General features: G+C 36.9%; 1 protein-coding gene across 1 annotated transcript in view; it reads left to right on the plus strand.

The window, feature by feature from the left end:
• The window catches only part of LOC147347012 (butyrophilin subfamily 1 member A1-like), a 109,197-nt gene that overhangs the window by 23,055 nt on the left and 63,606 nt on the right, over positions 1-22,536 (plus strand). The window contains exons 2-3 of the mRNA XM_086370568.1: positions 2,611-2,643; positions 4,860-4,880. Coding sequence (XP_086226694.1) covers positions 2,611-2,643; positions 4,860-4,880 — 54 coding nt within the window. The remainder of the gene's footprint in view (positions 1-2,610; positions 2,644-4,859; positions 4,881-22,536) is intronic.

Consider the following 22,536-nt stretch of genomic DNA (forward strand, 5'->3'; position numbering starts at 1 on the left):
GACAAAATGGGATTTACCCCTGGGATACAAGGTTGATTCTATATACACAGATCAATCAATGTGATACAATATAACAGAATGCAATATTTAAAACAAAAAGATCACCTCAATAGGTGCAGAAAAAGCATTTGACAAAATTCCACATCCATTCAGACTTTAAAAAAAAAGAAAAATTCCAAACAAAATAGATATAGAAGGAACTAAACACAATAACTAAACACAGGCAGGACTTTCCTGGGGGCTCAGACAGTAAAGTGTCGGTCTACAATTCAGGAGACTCGGGTTTGAGCCCTGGTTAGGAAGATCCCCTGGAGAAGGAAATGGCAATCCACTCCAGTACTATTGCCTGGAAGATCCCATGGACAGAGGAACCTGGTAGGCTACAGTCTACAGGGTCACAAAGAATCAGACATGACTGAGCCACTTAACTTTCACTTTCACTTTTCAAACACAATAAAGGCCATATGTGAAGAGCCCACAGCTAGCATTATAATTAATAGGAAAAAGCTTCTTCTTAAAGATCCTGAAAAAGGCAAGCATGCCCACTCTCTCTCTTTTATTCAACATAGTCATGAAAGTACTGGCAATAGAAATTACACATGAAAAAGGTAAAGCTCTCCAAGTCACAGTGGAAAAGTAAAATTGTTTCTATTCCCAAATTGCGTATTCTACATGTAGAAGACCATAGACTTCACCAAAAAACTTCTAGAACTCATAAATGAATTATATAAATTTTCAAGATAAAAAACCACAAAAATCAGTACCATTTCTTTACAATAACAGCAAAATATCTAAAGAAGAAATCAAGAAAACAATCCTATACATTTAACCAAGGAGATAAAATATCTATATACTGAAAACTACAAAGTATTGATGAAAAAATTTAAGAAGACACAAATAAGTGGAAAAAATATGCACATGGATTGGAAGAATTGATAGTGTAAAATGGTCATATTACCCAGAGTAATCCAAAGATTCAATGAAATGCCTATTAAAATCCCATGGCATTTTACATAGAAATAGAAAAATCAATGCTAAAATTTGTATGAAACCGGAAGACATCAAAGAGCCATAGCAATCTAGAGCAAGAATAAAATGGAAGTGTTTTATTGATTTCTTGATTTCAAATTATACTAATCCAAACAATATGCAGCTGTCATGCAAACTAACATATAGACCAATGAAACAGAATGAAAGGTCCAGAAATGAGCACATGCATATAAGGTCAACTAATTTTTAGCAATGGGGAAAGAACAGTCTTTTCAAAAGTGTTGGAAAAACTGTACATTCACATGAAAAAGCATTAAATCGAAAATAATACAATCTACCTGTAAATGGCAATGGCAAATGTGATGGATGTTTGTCCATATAAATGATGTAGTCATTCAGGATGATAATAGTATGTATGATAGAGATAAGAGGCAGAAATAAAATCTGTGAAATAATCTATGAGAAGCAAATTGAAAATTAGTCTACTCACCTTTCTAGAACACAAACACAAATTTTCTTAATTATTCTGACATTTAGATAAATGCAGAATATTTTTCTTTTGTTTTCCAGTGATCAAAACAGAGAGAGCAGGTGAGTAATATTTTTCTTTAGTGAGCCCCAATGATTATCAGATTCTTTGAGATATTGAGATGAGAGGTGTTGAGGCATTAAGATTTTCAAATGAGAAGTACTGATGTATGGACCCTGCAGTCACTGCTATTTGTAGAATCTTTTGCAAAGCATTCTAAATTTTAGATACCTATTGCAATTTCTCGGAGAAGGCAGTGGCATCCCACTCCAGTACTCTTGCCTGGAAAATCCCATGGACGGAGGACCCTGGTAGGCTGTGGTCCATGGGGTCGCCAAGAGTCCGACACGACGGAGCGACTTCACTTTCACTTATCACTTTCATACATTGGAGAAGGAAATAACAACCCACTCCAGTATTCTTGCATGGAGAATCCCAGGGATGGGGGAGCCTGGTGGGCTGCTGTCTATAGGGTAGCACAGAGTGAAGCGACTTAGCAGCAGCAGCAGCATTGCAATTTCTGATACAGAATTCCCTTGAAGCACTCATTTTAATTTTTCCAAATCTTTGAGGAGCCTACTACTACTACTGCTAAGTCGCTTCAGTCGTGTCCGACTCTGTGCGACTCCATAGACGGCAGCCCACAAGGCTCCCCCTTCCCTGGGATTCTCCAGGCAAGAACACTGGAGTGGGTTGCCATTGCCTTCTCCAATGCAGGCAAGTGAAAAGTGAAAGTGAAGTCTCTGAGTCTTGTCTGACTCTTAGAGACCCCATGGACTGTGGCCCACCAGGCTCCTCCATCCATGGGATTTTCCAGGCAAGAGTACTGGAGTGGGGTGCCATAAAGAGGCTAATAAATTTCTTTTTGGTGGCTATTACTTTAGAGAAATCCTTTTTAACTGACATTCTCAAGAAATCTTTATTAACATCTCTAAATACAAAGTTTTAATTTCTCCTTTGTCATTCTGTCATTATTGAATGTGCCCATTTACAATTTGTCAGACGACCTTGCTTTGGGAACTTGTAACACCAAACTGAATAATTTATCTGCTTCCTAATTGTATTGATTGAATTCAATCTTTCTTACACAGGTTTGTCAGGAAATTGCTCGGAAGCAAAAGAAGGTAAGTTTCATTACCCTTTTTACATCTACTTATTCACTACTGCTATTTTTTTACCTTTTCAATTTTTCCCTTGGACTTTCACCTTCCACTGCATTCTTTCATGATCCTAGGCATATTGCTAAGTCACTTCAGTCATGTCTGACTGTTTGAGACCCCATGGACTGTAGCCCGCCAGGCTGTCTGTCCATGGGCTTCTCCAGGCAACAATACTGGAGAGGGTTGCCATCTCCTCCTCCAGGGGATCTTCCCCACCCTTGGTTCAAACTCATGTCTCCTGCATTGGCAGGCAGGTTCTTTACCATTAGAGCCACCTGGAAAAATTTATCTCTCAGATTGAAGCTTGCATGTGCTCAATCATGTCCAACTCTCTGTGACTCCATGGACTGTAGCCTGCCAGGCTCCTCTGTCCCTGGAATTTTCCAGGCAAGAATACTGGAGTGGGTTGCCATTTCCTACTCCTGGGAATCTTCCTGGCCCAGGGACCTAACTCGCATCTCCTCCATTGGTAGGTGGATTCCTTATCACTGTGTCACCTGAGAAGGCGTACAAATATATTTAAATTTGTCTCTCAGTTTGAAGCCTACACAATTTTTAAATGTACCTTTCTTCCACACATTGCCTTCTTTTTTCTTCACACCTCCTCTGATTCTGACATTCCACCTCTATCTTTCACTTGATCCTTGTGACTGCATTTGACCCACCAAAAGAATCAAAGATAACCTCCCCATCTGGATGTCTTTAGCTTAATCACATTTGCATAGTCCCTTTTGCTATGTAAGGTAACATACTCCAGAATCCAAGGATTAATTAGTATGTCAGAATTTTTAGAAGGCCATTATTCTTTCTATCACAAAATATACTTCTGCTCATTCTCAACAGTATATGGAGATGTTTTATAGATTTTGTGCTTTACTCTCTGCAAATTTTAAATTCTATTTCCTTTTGCTGTTTTGATTGGGTGCCATAAAAAGTCTCTGCAAGTTTTCTTTCCTAATTTAGTCCTCTATGGCTAAATTAAATTAACCAACCATTCACTGGCCAAACATAGCTGATGTTAAAAAACATGTTTTTGTTTTTTTGAACAAAGAGACAACTCTTAAACTCCTACAGATGGGAGAAGAAAAATGAAAGTGGATTTTTGGGGGATGTAAGGGGTCAAAAAATGAATATTGAATTTAACTGTACATGTCTATATTTTGTTTTTCAGAAAAATTTTCATGGAAAGATATAACTTTAATTGTGTTTGGAATCGGAATAATTGTCCTAATAATAATAAATGCATTTCTCTATTATCGCATAAAAAGATACAAAGAACGGGGTAAGATATAAAAAATCAATGCAATAAATTATAACAAAGCCCAACAAAATAATTGGGAAAATAAAAATAAGGAAAGAGTAATATCAATTTTTTCCTGTGTTATTTAGGTAAAAAAAAAAAGAGATTCCCTGGGAAGGAAAAAAATTTCCCCACTCTCCTTTTGTTTTTTAGCTAGTCTAATAATTAAGTTGACACAGGTAAATTAGCAAGATAAAAAAATTAATTTTGTCCATACAGAGATCTCATAGGTGTAAAAACTAAGAAGTCATCAAAGTAGGATTTTATATACTTTTTAAACAAAGAAAATAAATTTGTGAAGAAATGACAGGGCAAAAAAACCTGAGGCTTTGGTACTAATTAATGAGGAAGAAATTATTTTGGAAATACACATTATCATATTTTGGAAATACACATTATCATATTTTCTCATTTTTAAATTATTCTTATTCTGATCAAAACTTACTTGTTCAAGAGGTATAATTTCTTCATATATTGTCATATAAGGCTAACTAAATTTTTGATGTGAACTTTGCATTCATACTTATAAATCTCATTTATTCCATAATAATTCTTTTCTCAGGTTTATAGGATGTTCTAATTAAATTTCATGTAAATTTGGCCAAGGCCAATAAAATATCAAGCTTTACTTAATTTAGCTATTAATGAATATATTTTTGAAAAACTATGAGAATTGAAAACAGTAGGATTTAAAAGCTTTACACACATCATAATGACTGAAAATAGTTTTTCTGAAAATTATTAAGCAACTATATAATCATATAAAAAACTATAACATTTTGACTTTTTTATAACATAAAATATTGATTTAATATTATGCTTCTGCTCTCTATTCCCCATCAGTCTAAGAGGCCTAATGAAAGATTCCCTTCCCTTTCAGGTTTTTACCAAGGACACTCAGGTAAGATTGAAATATTAATCCCCCCAATAGAAATAATTAAGTTACTTAAGCATAAAAATAAGATAATATTATAAACTATAACTTGGTGCTAGTGATAAAGAATCTGTGTGCCAATGTAGGAGACACAGGAGACCGGGGTTTGATCCCTGGGGTTTGGAGAAGGGAATGTCAACCCCCTCTAGTATCCTTGCCTAGAGAATTCCATGGACAGAGGAGTCTGTTGGGCTACAGTCCCTGAGGTCGCAATGAGTCAGACACAACTGAGCACATTTTCCTCCTTTCAGAGCTTATTTATGAAGATTTGCTTATTAGTTGCTAAAGCTTCCATAACAAATTGGATAGGTTAAGTAACAGAAATTAATTGTCTTATAATTCTGGAGAATATAACTCTGGGATCAAGAGACAGTAGTGTCCAACAATCATAGTTGTGCACATTATTGATTTGCCACAAAACGAACATACCTATGTCACCAACAGTGAGATTAGGAATAGAACATCAACACACACAGAAAGCTTCCTTCTTGCACCTCCCAATTATAGCCCCCTTATCCACAAAGAACCACTTTTCTGACATCTATTAGCACTATAGATGATTTTTTTAAACCATCATAATTTAGTGCATCTATAGAAATAAAAATGTCAGAAAATGAATTTCATGTATATAAGGTCAACTGCTAGATGAATAGTGACATTTAACTGATATATAGAAGAGACATACATTTGTAATAGAGTGTAAATTAAGAATTTTATTATATTCTTTGTGTTTTTCAAATATTCAACAGTATGAGTTGTTTGTATATTTGGAAAATTAAGCCTTTGTAGGTTCTATCATTTGCAAATATTTTCTCCCAGTCTGTAGGTTGTTTTTCATTTTGTTTACCAAAGGAAACTTTGTGACTGCAGCCATGAAATTAAAAGATGCTTACTCCTTGGAAGGAAAGTTATGACCAAACTAGATAGCATATTCAAAAGCAGAGACATTACTTTGCCAACAAAAGTTCATCTAGTCAAGGCTATGGTTTTTCCTGTGGTCATGTATGGGTGTGAGAGTTGGACTGTGAAGAAGGCTGAGCACCGAAGAATTGATGCTTTTGAAATGTGGTGTTGGAGAAGACTCTTGAGAGTTCCTTGGACTGCAATGAGATCCAACCAGTCCATTCTGAGGGAGATCAGCCCTGGGATTTCTTTGGAAGGAATGATGCTAAAGCTGAAACTCCAGTACTTTGGCCACCTCATGCGAAGAGTTGACTCATTGGAAAAGACCCTGATGCTGGGAGGGATTGGGGGCAAGAGGAGAAGGGGACGACAGAGGATGAGATGGCTGGATGGCATCGCTGACTCGATGGATGTGAGTCTCAGTGAACTCCAGGAGTTGGTGATGGACAGGGAGGCCTGGCATGCTGCGATTCATGGGGTCACAAAGAGTCGGACACAGCTGAGAGACTGATCTGATCTTGCTGTGCAAAAGCTTATAATTTTGATTAGGGAGATACAGGTTGGATCCCTGGGTCAGGAAGATCCCTTGGAGGAGGAAATGGCCACCTACTCCAGTATTCTTGCTGGGGTAATCCTATGAAAAAAGGAGCCTGGCAGGCTATAGCCTATGAGGTCACAAAGAGTCAGACATGACTGAGCAACTGAGCATGCATGCATCTATTTGTTTATTTTTACTTTTATTTCCTTCTGGAGATTCTCTTGCGGCTCCACAGTAAAGAATCTGACTACCAATTAGGAGAAATCTGTTCGATCCCTGGGTTGGAAAGATCGCTGGAGAAGGAAATGGCAACCCACTTCAGTATTCTTGCCTGGAAAATCTCATGGGCAGAGGAGACTGATGGGCTACTGCCCATGGGGTCATAAAAGAGTCAGACATGACTTAGCAACTAAACAACAGTGCTCTTGATGGTACACACTTATTGTTAAAATCCCTATTTATTTGTCTTAGGAAACTGATCTAAGAAAATATTGCTATCATTTATGTCAAGAATGTTTTGCCTATGCTCTTTTCTAGGAGTTTTATGGTGTCAAGTCTTATATTTAAGTATTTTAGGCATTTGGATTTTCTTTTTGTGTATGCTGTTAGGGTATGTTCTAACATAACTGATTTACATGTGACTGTGTAGCTTTCCAAAAAGGCTGTCTTTTCTCTACTGTATATGCTTCCTTCTTTTATTAAAGATTAACTGACTATAGGCACATGGGTTTATTTCTGGGTTCTTAGGCATATGGGTTTCTTTCTGGGTTCTCTATTCTCTTCCATTGATCCATATGTCTGTTTTTCTGCCAATACCATACTGTTTTGATTACTGTAGCATTGTAGTATTGTCTCTGTTATGGAAGGCCTATGCTTCCAGCTTTGTTCTTTTGCTTCAGTATTGCTTTGGCAATTCTGGGTCTTTTGTGGGTCTATAAACATTTTAGGATTATTTTTTCCTAGTTTTGTGGAAAAGGTCACAGCAATCAAAAAATGGGAATAAGAAAAAAAGTAGGCATAGGACCTAAATAGATATTTATCCAAAGAAGATATACTAATGGCCAAAAAGGAACAAGAAAAGATGCTCAATATTGCTAATTATTAAAGGAAATACAAATGAAAGCTATAGTGAGGTATCACCTCACACTTGTCTGAAAGGCCATCATCAACAAGTCTACAGATAATAAATGTTGGAGAGAGGCTGGAGAAAAGGAAACCTCATGCACTGTTAGTGAGAATGTAAACTGTAGCAACCACTATTGAAACAGTATGGATTTTCCTTAAAAACATAAATATAGAGTTGTCATATGATCCAGCAACCCCATTCTTGGGATAACTGGAAAAGAAAAAAATTCTAATTTGAAAAGTTACATGTACCCCAATGTTCATGGTAGCACTATTTACAATAGCCAAGACATGGAAGCAACCCAGTTCAGTTGGGTTCAGTCACTCGTTTCCAACTCTTTGCAACCTCATGGACTGCAGCACACCAGGCTTCCCTGTCCATCACCAACTCTTGGCGATTACTCAAACTCATGCCCACAGAGTCAGTGATGTCATCCAACCAACTCATCCATTGTCATCCCCTTCTCTTTCCCCCTTCAATCTTTCCCAGCATCAGGGTCTTTTTTAATGAGTCAGCTCTTCCTAGCAGGTGGCCAAACTACTGGAGTTTCAGCTTCAACATCTGTCCTTCCAATGAATATTCAGGACTGATTTCCTTTAGGATGGACTGGTGGGATCTCCTTGCAGCCCAAGGGATTCTCAAGAGTCTTCTCCAACACCACAGTTCAAAAGCATCAATTCTTCAGCACTCAGCTTTCTTTATAGCCCACAACTCTCACATCAATACAAGACTACTGGAAAAACCATAGCCTTGACTAGACAAACCTTTACCCTTGTACAAGCAGATTTTAATCTGTTTTCCACATCATTACTATGGTACTTTCCATTTTATTTTTCAGCTCAACTTTTGCAAACACCTGGTAATGTTTGTTCTTCAAGCACTCTGCTACTTTGCCTGTTAGAGATTTTTTTTCCCGTTTCCACTCTCTCATTTTGTTTCTTTTGCCTTTTACTTTCTCTTATTCCTATTTCGTTTCCAACATGTCATACTATGTTTCTACTTTCAGGTCTACTCCATGTTCTGTTTCATTCTTTCCCCTTCTCCCTTTCTCTTCCCTTCCTTCATTCTCTTTCCTTTTGCTTATTATCTTCACTTTGTGCTTCAGAAGTATTCTGTATCTTCATGATCAAGTTGTTGAGAAACAGATTAAAGGATCCACTGCCACGATCATCAGGGTCATTTTCTGGATAAAAGCTCCAAAATTTTCTTCTTTACAGTCTGTTTGATTCTAAGTTGATATGTCCCTATCTGGGCACATTATATTCTTTCAACTATCCTGAGAGAGGAGTGCATATTTCCTCTCTAAAGTTTATTTGTTTTCCCATAATCATTCCTAAGAAAATATCTATAAAAGCCATCAGAGAAGGTCATTTTCAATTAGTTCCCTGATCCTGGGTTTGAGTAAAATCCATCTATATTTTTTTCAGAAAGTATGACACTGACAACAACCTATGATTATTCCGATTGAATAATCAACTAAATAAATTAATATTTCTCTATGTTTTTCAGATGCGGTAGCAGTAGAAAATGGTAAGTTCCATTAGCCATTTTACACTGTGCACATAGTCTTTGGATCTTCTGTCCATGTTTCCTTGTTCCTTGTTGTTTTAGTGTCCTTGAAACAACATGTTCCTTATATGCTGTATGACTTAAATTTACATTATTGTGCCTTATTTTTTCTCACTCCAACTGAAGTCAACAAAGTTGTTTCCATTTGCAATTAAACACTATGGCATTTAAATTATTCATGCTACAAGTTGTTCTCTGTTTAAAAATAGACATACATGAACCATATTTGATAATGAATTCCATTAATTATACACTTCTGAATTTCTGGAATTTTTAAGTGGAGGAAATATGCACTTTGTCTAAAATCTCAGATAATTTGCTTTTTAAACCACTATACAAATTAAGTAAAGTTTATTTTACCTCTTATTGCAGATGTGTAGAATTAATTACCTTCTATTAGAAGGAATATTAGGTAATAAATAATCTTTTGTTCACAGTGAGTAACATCAGTAAAAGATAAAAACTGAGGAAACGGGAAAAAGTACTAATTGACAAATTATGGGGGGAATGAACTCTCATTTTTCATCTTTATTTTTTTGAAGACATGGGTTCATAGTATCAATACTGAGTATTAAGCTGACGAAAATTTTTGAGTGGAGGTTTCCCTGTAGAAATAAAATGGCCATGGGAAATTTGAACAAACTATAATTCAATAATTTCCTTGTATTGAGCTAAGAACACTTATGTGAGATATAATAAAAGTTTATGTGTACAATGCAATGTTGTTTATTATAGATACAATGCTGTACAGAAAATCTCTAGAATTTACCTCTCTTACTTAACTGAAACTTCATGCCCATTCATTAATAATTTCCTATTTGACCATCAGCCTGGCCCTTGACAATCCTCACTTCACATTTGTATTCTATAAATTTGACTGTTGTAGCTACTAGATTTATGTGGAATCATGCTGTGTTTGTCTTTTTGTGGCTGGTATATTGGCTTATAAATTTCTTTTCTTGTGGTTTTTGTATTAGATTTCTTTTCTTCTGTGGTTTTGGAATTAGGGTGATGCTGGCCTCATAAAATGAGTTTGAAAGTTTCCTCTCCCCTTCCTTTTTGAAAGAATTTGAGAAAGTTTGGCATTCAGTTCAGTTCAGTTCAGTCGCTCAGTTTTGTCCAACTCTTTGCAAACCTGTGAACCACAGCACGCCAGGCCTCCTTGTCCTTCACCAACTGCCAGAATCTACCCAAACCCATGTCCATTGAGTCGGTGATCCCATCCAACCATCTCATCCTCTGTCGTCCCCTTCTCCTCCTGCCCTCAATCTTTCCCAGCATCAGGGTCTTTTCAAATGAGTCAGCTCTTCATATCAGGTGGCATTAATTTTTCTTAAATATTTCATAGTAAAAGTACAAAGAAAACAGAGAATTTTGAAAGAATCAAGAGAAGAGAGAAACCCGTATGCAAGAATACCCTCATAAAGCTATCAATGGATTTCTCAGAAGAAACTTTGTAGGTCAGAAGAAACTTGGGTGATATACTCAAACTACTGAAAGAAAAATAACTGCCGACCAAGTATATTATATCTCCAAAACTAAACTCCAAAAATGAAAAAGAAAGAAAAAGTTTGCAGACCAAAAAGCTGACTCATAACCACTAAACCTGCTTTACAAGAAATGTTAAATGAAGTTTTTCAAGTTGAAATGAAAGGATATTAATTAGTAACATAACATTTGAAAATATGAAGCTCACTGGTGAAGTTATGTAATCAAATTCAGAATATTGTGATATTGCAACGGTACATAAATCACTTTTACATAAATGGTACATAAATCACTTTTAACTCTAGTTTTAAAAAAGTTAAAAGACAAAACTGTTTAAAACAAATAAAGAAACAAACAGATAGCTAGTGGGAAACTGCTGTATAATACAGGGAGCTCAGCCTTGTGCTCTGTGATGAACTAGAGGCGTGGGATAGGGGCTAGGAGGGAGGCTCAAGAGGGAGGGGATATGTGTATACTTATAGCTGATTCACATTGTTGTACAGCAGAAACCAACACAATATTGTGATGCAATTAGCCTCCGATTAAAAATGAATTAAAAAATAATAATTTGTTAATAGATATGCAATGCAAAAACAGGTAAATTGTGACATCAATAACATAAAATAGAAGAATAAATGGAAATTTTCTTTCAAACTTATACCAAAACTCAAAATGGATTAAAGACTTGAATTTCAGACTTAAAACTATTAGAAGAAAACCTAGAGAAAAACGTCTTTGACATTAGTCTGGGCATATTTTTTATATGCCCAGAGTGTGTGTGTGTGTATGTATATATATATATATATATATATATATATATATTCAAAAAATAAAAATTTTTTGAAAACAGACCAATGGGATTTCACCAAAAGCTTCTGCACAGCAAGGGAAATGACCAACAAAGTAAAGAGACAACCTAGAGAATAGAAGAAAATATTCACAAACCATGTATCTGAGGGTTAATATCCAAACTATATAAAGAATTCAACTCAATAGCAAAAACCAAATAACTCAAAATGGCAAAAACCAAAAAACCATTTTACTCAAAACAGCAAAAACCAAATAAGTCAATTAAAAACGGACAAAAAATTTGAATAAACATTTCTCTAAAAAGACATACAAATGGCCAATAGGTTTGTAAAACAAATTTTTTAAAATATTCCAAATCACTACTCATCAGTTCAGTTCAGTTCAGTCACTCAGTCGTGTCCAAATCTTTGCAACCCCATGGACTGCAGCACACCAGGCCTCCCTGTCCATCACCAACTCTCGGAGTTCACTCAGACTCATGTCCGTTGAGTGAGTGATACCAACGAACCATCTCATCCCCTTCTCCTCCCACCTTCAATCTTTCCCAGCATCAGGGTCTTTTCCAATGAGTCAGTTCTTCGCATCGGGTGGCCAAAGTATTGGAGTTTCAGCTTCAACATCCGTCCTTCCAATGAATATTCAAGACTGATATCCTTTGGGATAGACTGGTTGGATCTCCTTGCAGTCCAAGGGACTCTCAAGAGTCTTCTCCAACACCACAGTTCAAAAGCATCAATTCTTTGCCACTCAGCTTCAGGAAAATGCAAATGAAAACCACAATAAACTATCACCTGATAGCTGCTGAAGGGGCTTTGCTGGTGACTCAAGACAGTATGGAACCTGCTCGCAATGTGAGAGACCCAAGTTCAATCCCTGGGTCGGGAAGAATCCTGCAGAAGGGAATGGCTACCCACTACAGTATTCTTGCCTGGAGAAATCCATGGACAGAGGAGCCTGGTGGGCTACAGTCCATGGGATCGCAGAGTCAGACACCACTGAGCAACTAACACCATCAGAGCTGCTGAACAGCTTTATCAAAAAGACAAAAAATTAAAAAAGAAAAAAACGAAAAGTTTCACAAGATGTGGAGAAAAGGGAACACTGTTGCTAAGAATGTAAACTGATACAGTTATTGTGGAAAATGCTATGCAATTTCTTTCAAAAAGTATAACTAAAATTACCATATGATCCAGCAATCTTACCTCTGGATATAAATCCAAAGCAAACAAAATCAGTATCTCAAAGAGATATCTACACTCCTGTGTTCACTGCAGCATTATTCACAAAAGCCAAGATATGAAAACTTCTATGCTCAGCAACAGAAGAACACATAAATATATGGAATGTATATATCAAGAATAGATATGTAGAATATTATAGAATATTATTGTATTCTATTGTAATATAGAATATTGTAGAATATTAAGAAAGAAATTGTCATTTACAATAACATGTATAAACCTAGAGGACATTTTACTAAGTGGAAATAAGCCAGAAACATAAATATAACACATGATCTCACTTATACTTTTTAGTTTAAATCAGAATGGCAAAAATGTATTGCTTTGCTCTTCCAAATCTTATGAACTACAAACCCAAATATGACACAAGCAATTTTAAAAATTGTTTTCACCAGCCTTCCCAACCCCAAAGGGGATTAAAAAGTAGTAATGTAAAATGTTAAGGTCAAGTTGCCTTAACTTGTTGTTCACTCTCTAAGTTATGTCCAACACTTTGTGATCTCATGGTCTGCAGCATGCCAGGCTTCCCTGCCCTTCACCATCTCCCAGAGTTTGCTCAAACTCATGTCCAATGAGTCAGTGATGCCAACCAATGATCTCATCCTCTGTTGTCTCCTTCTCCTCCTGCCTTCAATCTTTCCCAGCATTAGGATCTTTTCCAATGAGTGGGCTCTTTGCATCAAGTTGCCAAATTATTGGAGCTTCACCTTCAGCAGCAGTCTCTCCAATGAACATTCAGGGTTGATTTCCTTTAGGATTGACCAGTTTGATCTCCCTGTAGTCCAAGGGACTCTCAGGATCTTCTCCAGAACCACAGTTTGAAAGCATCAATTCTTCAGCACTTAACCTTCTTTAGGAGAGCATAAGGGTGGCTCAGACAGTAAAGAATCTTCCTGCAATGCAGGAGATCTGGGATTGATCCCTGTGTCAGGAAGATCCCCTGGAGAAGGGAATAGCAACCCACCCCAGTATTCTTGCCTGGAGAATTACATGGACATAGGAGCCTGGCAGACTTCAGTCCATGGGTCACAAAGAATTGGACATGACTGAACGAGTAACACTTTCAGCCTTCTTTACAGTCCAACTCTCACATCCATACATGACTACTAGGAAAGCCAACAGACCTTGTACAGACCTTGGTGGGCAAAGCCATATCTCTGCTTCTGTTAGGTCCTTGCTGTTTCTGTGTGTGTGTGTGTGTGTGTGTGTGTGTGTGTGTGTGTGTGTGCATGTATATGTATGTATATATACATTTTGTTACTCTAGGAAATCTCATTGATAACATGCCTCAAAAGTCTAAGGCTAGTTCTAAGATGCTTCTGAACCACTTTTCAGTATCATAACACAAGAATTATTTAAACCTTCGTATCTCTAGATATCAAATGATATTCTTTAAATTGTAGTGATATGTTCAATGGAATAGATTTTAGAAATATACCTCTTTAATTATGGAATGGATGTGACAAAAATGTTGCAGGAAAAAACTATTAGAAGAAGAGTTTTGTTGCAGCTTCTTTATAATGTTCATATATGTGTGTTTAGATATTTTCTCTCAGAGAGGAGGTGGCATAGTAAAAGCATGGTTGGTGAGAAACAAGATCTCTCTCAGAGAACCCATTTCTTTCTCCTGGATTCAGCACCCATGTGATTGCCTTCAGATAATTTCATTTACCCATGAATTAAAAGAGAAACTCAAATGCAACAAGGTTGCAAATTAATCGCTGGCAGTAACATTGTAAAAAGAGGCACCCAGAAACCTGACAATGTATTACCTATACCAAAAGTGTTTCAGTATTCCCTTATACAGTGTTTGTGGCAACTTTATACAATGTAGCTACTGCAATCATGAGAATTTATTTATACATGTAAAAACAGTCAATGACTATACTAAAGCTAGCAAACAGGACAGTTCAGTTCAGTTCAGTCGCTCAGTCGTGTCCGACTCTGCAACCCCATGTACTGCAGCACACCAGACCTCCCTGTCCATCACCAACTAACAGGACAACAGGAGCCTAAATATTGCCAAAGGGATCCAGAATAATTTTTACAAATTAACGACCAGAATATTTCTGAAAAGTTTGTCAATTAATTAAATTGATTGCATTTCCCTTTTTTTCATTTACTATAGAATATCTCTGGGCAATATTGACTTCTGAACCAATTTGTGTGTGTGTGTGTGTGTGTGTGTTTATCTGAAACTGTGTAGGGTTCATTTTAGAGATGAACTTTTCAGTAAATTTTCTTTCTTATTGTAGTTCTGTCTAATGAAGCTAACATTTATCTTTCCTTTTTTTTTTTTTTTTAGAAGAACCTTGGAAAGAAATAGGTAAAATTTCTGCTCTCATTACAATTGATCCCCTTTAAAAGGACTGGTTCATCATTTAATATTGCCTGACTTCTTGTCTGAATGTCTTGTGTTGGCTTGCCTCCTCCTCAGGTATACTAGTTCCACCCCAATATTTTGGTGTTTAATTTCTCCCATTTTAATTCTGATCATTTCTGTTTCTCTACCTTCTCGACTTTTCCATTCCTTCTATTTTCACTTTATACCATGCCATCCCTTTAAAGACTGGTTTCTTCTCTCATGCAAGGACTTCTCATGGTTTCATTAGGAAGCTGGTAACATAAAAGGCATGAGGCTGAGAAGGTTTCTATTCAGATATATATTGTTGGAAACCTTCCATACGTAGTACCATACATAGCTGGTGTTCTTTGTCAGCTATTCAAGTTTGAGGATACTTATGACACAATCAATACTTCTTTTAAAACATAAATGATGAGAGAAGACACCAAAAATGCTGGCTTAATCTTCTCTATTCATTGCCCTTTCAAAATCTAAATAGTATATGATATTATTCATTGGTCAAGTGTGAACTGTTGGACATCACTCTTCCACTGTACTTGAACATAGGAACAAAGTGTTCCCAGGTATCTAAATATATTACTGAAGGTTTCCTGTTTTATTTTTTAAAAAAATCCAACCTTACTAATTGTTCTTTATTCTTTTGCAATTTATTTACATAATTATCAAAACATCAGCCACAAATCCAATTAAATATTTTTGGAAGAATTGTGTATCTTAAATGAGGTTAAAAAATATCTCTCCATACTGAAAACATTAAGTGAAGGACAAAAGCACTATTGTCTTGCAAGCTTTCAAAAGAAAACCTAATAGATTCATTCAAACTTTAATTATCCTTCCTTTCTTATAACAATTCAAATTACATTCTTGCTTTGGAGGAATGTATCTTAGAAATATACGACTTTAATGAATATAGCTAATATAGATTAGCTATGACAACCTAAACAGTGTATTGAAAAGCAAGAGGCATCCATGTACTGACAAAGGTCTATATAGTCAAGGTTATGATTTTTTCAGTAGTCATGTATGGATGTGAGAACTGGACCATAAAGAAAGCTGAGCACCGAAGAAATGACGATTTCAAACTGTGGTGCTGGAGAAGACTGCTGAGAGTCCCTTGGTCTGCAAGGAGATCAAACCAGCCAATCCAAAAGGAAATCAATCCTAAATATCCACTGGAAGGACTGATGCTGAAGCTGAAACTTCAGTACTTTGGCCACCTGATGTGAAGAGCTGACTCACTGGAAGAGGCTGTGATGCTGGGAAACATTGAGGGCAAGAGGAGAAGGGGGCAACAGAGGATGAGATGGTTGCATGGCATCACTGATTCAATGGACTTGAGTTTGAGCAAACTCGGGGAGATAGTGATGGACAGAGAAGCCTGGCGTTCATGGGATTGCAAGAGTCAGACATGACTTATCAACTGAACAACAACAACAATGAATATAGTAAATCTCACACGACTATGGTGACAAATTCAGTTTGGCACAAATACATGCCTTCTCTGTATTCTTCCTCACTATTTAATAAGTACCAGTCTTGTGCATGTGTGTACATTTCCATTTTAAAGTGAAAAAGAATGTCCCAATGAAAGAAGAATGGCTGATCTTGTACATCCCAAAAGAATTCCCACCCTAATTCTCCTTAATGGTTTCATTTCCTAATTTAGTTTCTTTTGCACTAAGGGGTGGAATGATGTAAAATGACACTGTCTCTGACTGATGAGATATCCTTTGCAACCTTATGGCTTCAGTTTTCACAAATATGGGTCAAGTTGTACCACGGAGTAAACTATGAAAGGAATCCCAATTTTTGTTCTCCTTTCTTCCTGACAATATGCTTTTATTTGGAATGAATTTTTGTTTCTTCCTTTTGCTTTTCAGGGAAGAGTGAACAGGAAAGAGGCAAGTACCAATAAGTTTTCCGTTGTGTACTTTGCTATTCTTATCTATTTCCTGTATCTTTGAAACTCTTAATATTGAAACTTCTGCTGATCACCTGCCATATCTCAAACACCGACATGTTTTTACATGATTTTATGTCAGTATCTTAACTTTCAACTCAGTTACCTAAGTGTCATTTGCAATTCAGTTCATGCCATTATTACCTCTTTCATATTTCTATCTATATCAAGAAGGCAAGGCCCCTGAACAGAATTTTAGCATCAAGCTATGTGTCAGATTTGAGTAAAGTTCTGACCTGTCAGTTTTCCCCAAGATAGGCTTTTTCAATTTCGATCTCTCTTCATTTCCACATAACATCTCTTTTCTATTCCTCTTCTACCCTATTTGCTTTGGAAGGATGAGTTTTTCCTCACAGTAATGTATATGAGATTACATTATTCTCCCCTTTTTTAAGTTAGGAAGTATATCCTAAAAGACATCTAAATTTAGGAAGGTTATAACTTGAGAGGCAGAGGTGAGTATTAATAGATATTTTAGTCTAGTGAACACAGGAGAGATGTGGGAAAGACCACACAGTGGATTAACACTGCCAGGGAGCTTTCCTCCAAAAGTAGGACAAAGGACAGTGTGCACAGTGCAAACACCTTGAAACCTATAAATCACAAGGACTCCCAAACACTGTCTTTTAACAAAATGTCAATTTCTATAAATGAGCTAATCTCTTGAAATTTATACGAAAGCTTTATAAGTGACTTCAATATAGCCCAGAGTCACATTATAGAAAGAGATAAAATTCGTGCTTAAAGTACAATCTTCTAACACTTTGCTTTGATTATATGGTATAATCACAGCATTTGTTTTCCACCATTGACTCAGTGCTGAAGATTATATTTCCCCCAAATACACAAATCAGTCATCTACATCAATTTTTCCATTTATTTTCTGTTTGTAAAAGATTTGTTTGCTGAAAATTCTTGATAATGAAAGTGGAAAAGTATGGAAAGAATTTGGTTACAACCGTGTCACTCAATTTTTTTACTTTCTCAAGTAAATGATACAATAAGAAAGTATAAGCTTTCAAAGCTAATTTGGAAGTCCTTCTATTGACCACTAATTTATACCAGTTTTATTAAGTGTAAACAATCAGAAACCAAAACTAAAAAAAAACTAAAAATCTATTTGAAAACTAAAAATCAGTTTCTGTAAACTACTACCAAAATAAAATTATTGTTGCAAAATTATTTTATTATAAAAGACGTTTAATTTTGGAAGGAAAGTTATGACCAACCTAGATAGCGTGTTGAAAAGCAGAGACGTTACTTTGCCAACAAAGGTCCGTCTAGTCAAGTCTATGGTTTTTCCTGTGGTCATGTATGGTTCAGTTCAGTTCAGTTGCTCAGTCCTGTCCGACTCTTTGCAATCCCATGAATCACAGCACGCTAGGCCTCCCTGTCCATCACCAACCCCTGGAGTTCATTCAGACTCACATCCATTAAGTCAGTGATGCCATCCAGCCATCTCATCCTCTGTCGTCCCCTTCTCCTCCTGTCCCCAATCCCTCCCAGCATCAGAGTCTTTTCCAATGAGTCAACTCTTCGCATGAGGTGGCCAAAGTACTGGAGTTTCAGCTTGAGCATCATTCCTTCCAAAGAACCCCCAGGGCTGATCTCCTTCAGAATGGACTGGTTGGATCTTCTTGCACTCCAAGGGACTCTTAAGAGTCTTCTCCAACACCACAGTTCAAAAGCATCAATTCTTCGGTGCTCAGCCTTCTTCACAGTCCAACTCTCACATCCATACATGACCACAGGAAAAACCATAGCCTTGGCTAGACAGACCTTTGTTGGCAAAGTCTCTGCTTTTCAAAATGCTATCTAGGTTGGTCATAACTTTCCTTCCAAAAGTAAGCATCTTTTAATTTCATGGCTGCAGTCACCATCTGCAGTGATTTTGGAGCCCAAAAAAATAAGGTCTGACACTGTTTCCCCATCTATTTCCCATGAAGTGATAGGACCAGATGCCATGATCTTCATTTTCTGAATGTTGAGCTTTAAGCCAACTTTTTCACTCTCCACTTTCACTTTCATCAAGGGGATTTTTAGTTCCTCTTCACTTTCTGCCATAAGGGTGGTGTCATCTGCATATCTGAGGTTATTGATATTTCTCCCGGCAATTTTGATTCCAGCTTGTGCTTCTTCCAGCCCAGCATTTCTCATGATGTACTCTGCATATAATTTAAATAAGCAGGGTGAAAATATACAGCCTTGACGTACTCCTTTTCCTATTTGGAACCAGTCTGTTGTTTCATGTCCAGTTCTAACTGTTGTTTCCTGACCTGCATACAGATTTCTCAAGATTCAGGTCAGGTGGTCTGGTATTCCCATCTCTTTCAGAATTTTCCACAGTTTATTGTGATCCACACAGTCAAAGGCTTTGGCATAGTCAATAAAGCAGAAATAGATGCTTTTCTGAAACTCTCTTGCTTTTTCCATGATCCAGCGGATGTTGGCAATTTGATCTCTGGTTCCTCTGCCTTTTCTAAAACCAGTTTGAACATCAGGAAGTTCACTGTTCACGTATTGCTGAAACCTGGCTTGGAGAATTTTGAGCATTACTTTACTAGCATGTGAGATGAGTGCAATTGTGAAGTAGTTTGAGCATTCTTTGGCATTGCTTTTCTTTGGGATTGGAATGAAAACTGATCTTTTCCAGTCCTGTGGCCACTGCTGAGTTTTCCAAATTTGCTGGCATATTGAGTGCAGCACTTTCACAGCATCATATTTCAGGATTTGAAATAGCTCAACTGGATTTCCATCACCTCCACTAGCTATTAAACAGGTATCTTGGTCTAAATTTGAAATACTTATATCCTGTAAAACTCTCCAAAAATGAAACATGTTTGATATGAAATCCTGCTTTTCATCCTACCTACACATTTCGCATGGTTCTTTTATTAAGTCAGTTGAGAAATTGATTCCCTTTCTTAACTTTTCCAAGTGCTTCCTTACTATATTTTTTCTTTCTTTGTTTTTTCAGCAGGGGGTTGTTTTTGTTTATGTTTTTTCCTTAAAATACATTCTTCCTACCAATTTTACATAAAGTGAGAACATTCAAAATATTTCCTTTTTTGTTTGCTGGAGTTCTTTGACATCTACATGAGTTTTTTTTTTTTTTTTCTTTAATTAACTAATTTATTTTCATTGGAGGATAATTACAATATTGTGGTGGTTTTTGCCATACATCATGAATCAGCCAAGACCTTTCATAATTACTTCAGTATTAAATGAGTAACTTCTTTCTGACTTTTTAATGAATATATTTCCTAGAAATATTTTTCTTTGTTTGTTTCCTTCCTTTGGTATATTCTTGGGCTTCTATCTTCCAAACAACTACCAAATTTTCATCATAAGCTTGTTGACATGAATGGGATTAGACTTAAAAGAATGTGGTTTTCTCCATTTAATAGAAAGCTTTCTTTAGCCTGGGCTCTCCAAAGTGTCTTCTGAGATGGAATGCCCATTGTTTTGTACATGATATTGTCCCTGTTTTTAAGGGAAGGCTTCAGACTTCCAACCTGGTGAGAGAGAGAACGTTTTCCTTTTGATTTACACACTTTGTCTATCACTGATATCAGGAGTAAAACGTAAGACTTGCTAATCTACTTCTCTTGACCATACCCTCAAGTGATCCAGTGTATACATATTTTTGCCAGATATGGCCTAATTATTTTCTTTTTTTTTTTTCTTTTTTAATTAATTTATTTTAATTGGAGGCTAATTACTTTACCATATTGTAGTGGATTTTGCCATACATTGGCATGAATCTGTCATGGGTGTACATGTCTTCCCTCTCCTGAACCCCCCTCCCACTGCACTCCCCATCCCATCCCTCAAGGTCATCCCAGTGCACCAGCCCTGAGCACCCTGTCTCATCCATCGAACCTGGACTGGCGATATGTTTCACACATGATAATATACAGGTTCCAGTGCTATTCTCTCAAATCATGCCACCCTCACCTTCTCCCACAGAGTCCAAAAGACTATTCTATACATCTGTGTCTCTTTTGCTGTTTCACTTATAGGGTCATTATTACCATCTTTCTAAATTCCATATACATGCATTACTATACTGTATTGGTGTTTTTCTTACTGATTTCACTCTGTACAATAGGCTTCAGATTCATCCACCTCATTAGAACTGATTCAAATGTATTCTTTTTAATGATTAAGTAATATTCCATTGTGTATAGGTACCACAGCTTTCTTATCCATTCCTCTGCCGATGGACATCTAGGTTGTTTCCATGTCCTGGCTATTGTAGACAGTGCTGAGGTGAACATTGGGGTACATGTGTCTCTTTCAATTCTCGTTTCCTTGGTGTATATGCCCAGCAGTAGGATTGCTGGGTCTTATGGCACTTCTATTTCCAGTTTTTTAAGGAATCTCCACACTGTTCTCCATAGTGGCTGTACTAGTTTGCATTCCAACCAACGGTGTAAGAGGGTTCCCTTTTCTCCACACCATCTCCAGCATTTATTGCTTGTAGACGTTTTGATAGCAGCCATTCTGACCGGCGTGAGATCATACCTCATTGTGGTTTTGATTTGCATTTCTCTGATAATGAGTGATGTTGAGCATTTTTTCATGTGTTTGTTACCCATCTCTATGTCTTCTTTGGAGAAATGTCTGTTTAGTTCTTTGGACCATTTTTTGATTGGCCCATCTATTTTTGTCCATTTGAGCTGCAGGAGCTGCTTATGTATTTTTGAGATTAATTCTTAGTCAGCTGCTTCGTTTGCTATTATTTTCTCCCATTCTGAAGGCTGTCTTTTCACCTTGCTTATAGTTTCCTTTGTTGTGCAAAAGCCTTTAAGTTTAATTAGGTCCCATTTGTTTATTGTTGCTTTTATTTCCATTACTCTGGGAGGTGGGTCATAGATGATCCTGCTGTGATTTACGCCGAAGAGTGTTTTGTCTATGTTCTCCTCTAGGAGTTGTATAGTTTCTAGTCTTACATTTAGATCTTTAATATATTTTGAGTTTATTTTTGTGTATTGTGTAGAAAGTGTTCTAGTTTCATTCTTTTACAAGTGGTTGACCAGTTTTGCCAGCACCACTTGTTAAAGAGATTGTCTTTTCTCCATTGCATATTCTTGCCTCCTTTGTCAAAGATAAGTTGTCCATGCTGCTGCTGCTGCTAAGTCACTTCAGTCGTGTCCGACTCTGTGAGATCCCATAGATGGCAGCCCACCAGGCTTTCCCATCCCTGGGATTCTCCAGGCAAGAACACTGGAGTGGGTTGCCATTTCCTTCTCCAATGCATAAAAGTGAAAGTGAAGTCGCTCAGTCGTGTCCGACTCTAGCGACCCCATGGACTACAGCCTACCAGGCTCCTCCGTCCATGGGATTTTCTAGGCAAAAGTACTGGAGTGGGGTGCGTGGATTTATCTCTGGGCTTTCTACTTTGTTCCATTGATCTATATTTCTGTCTTTGTGCCAGTACCATACTGTCTTGATGACTGTGGCTTTGTAGTAGAGCCTGAAGTCTGGTAGGTTGAGTCCTCCAATTCCATTCTTCTTTCTCAAGATTGCTTTGGTTATTCGAGGTATTTTGTATTTCCATACAAATTGTGAAATTATTTGTTCTAGTTCTGTGAAAAATACCATTGGTAGCTTGATAGGG

The sequence above is a fragment of the Bos grunniens genome, chromosome 23, assembly GCF_055505025.1.
Source record: "Bos grunniens cultivar Pamir isolate PY7600 chromosome 23, Bosgru_T2T1.0, whole genome shotgun sequence".
NCBI lineage: Eukaryota > Metazoa > Chordata > Mammalia > Artiodactyla > Bovidae > Bos > Bos grunniens.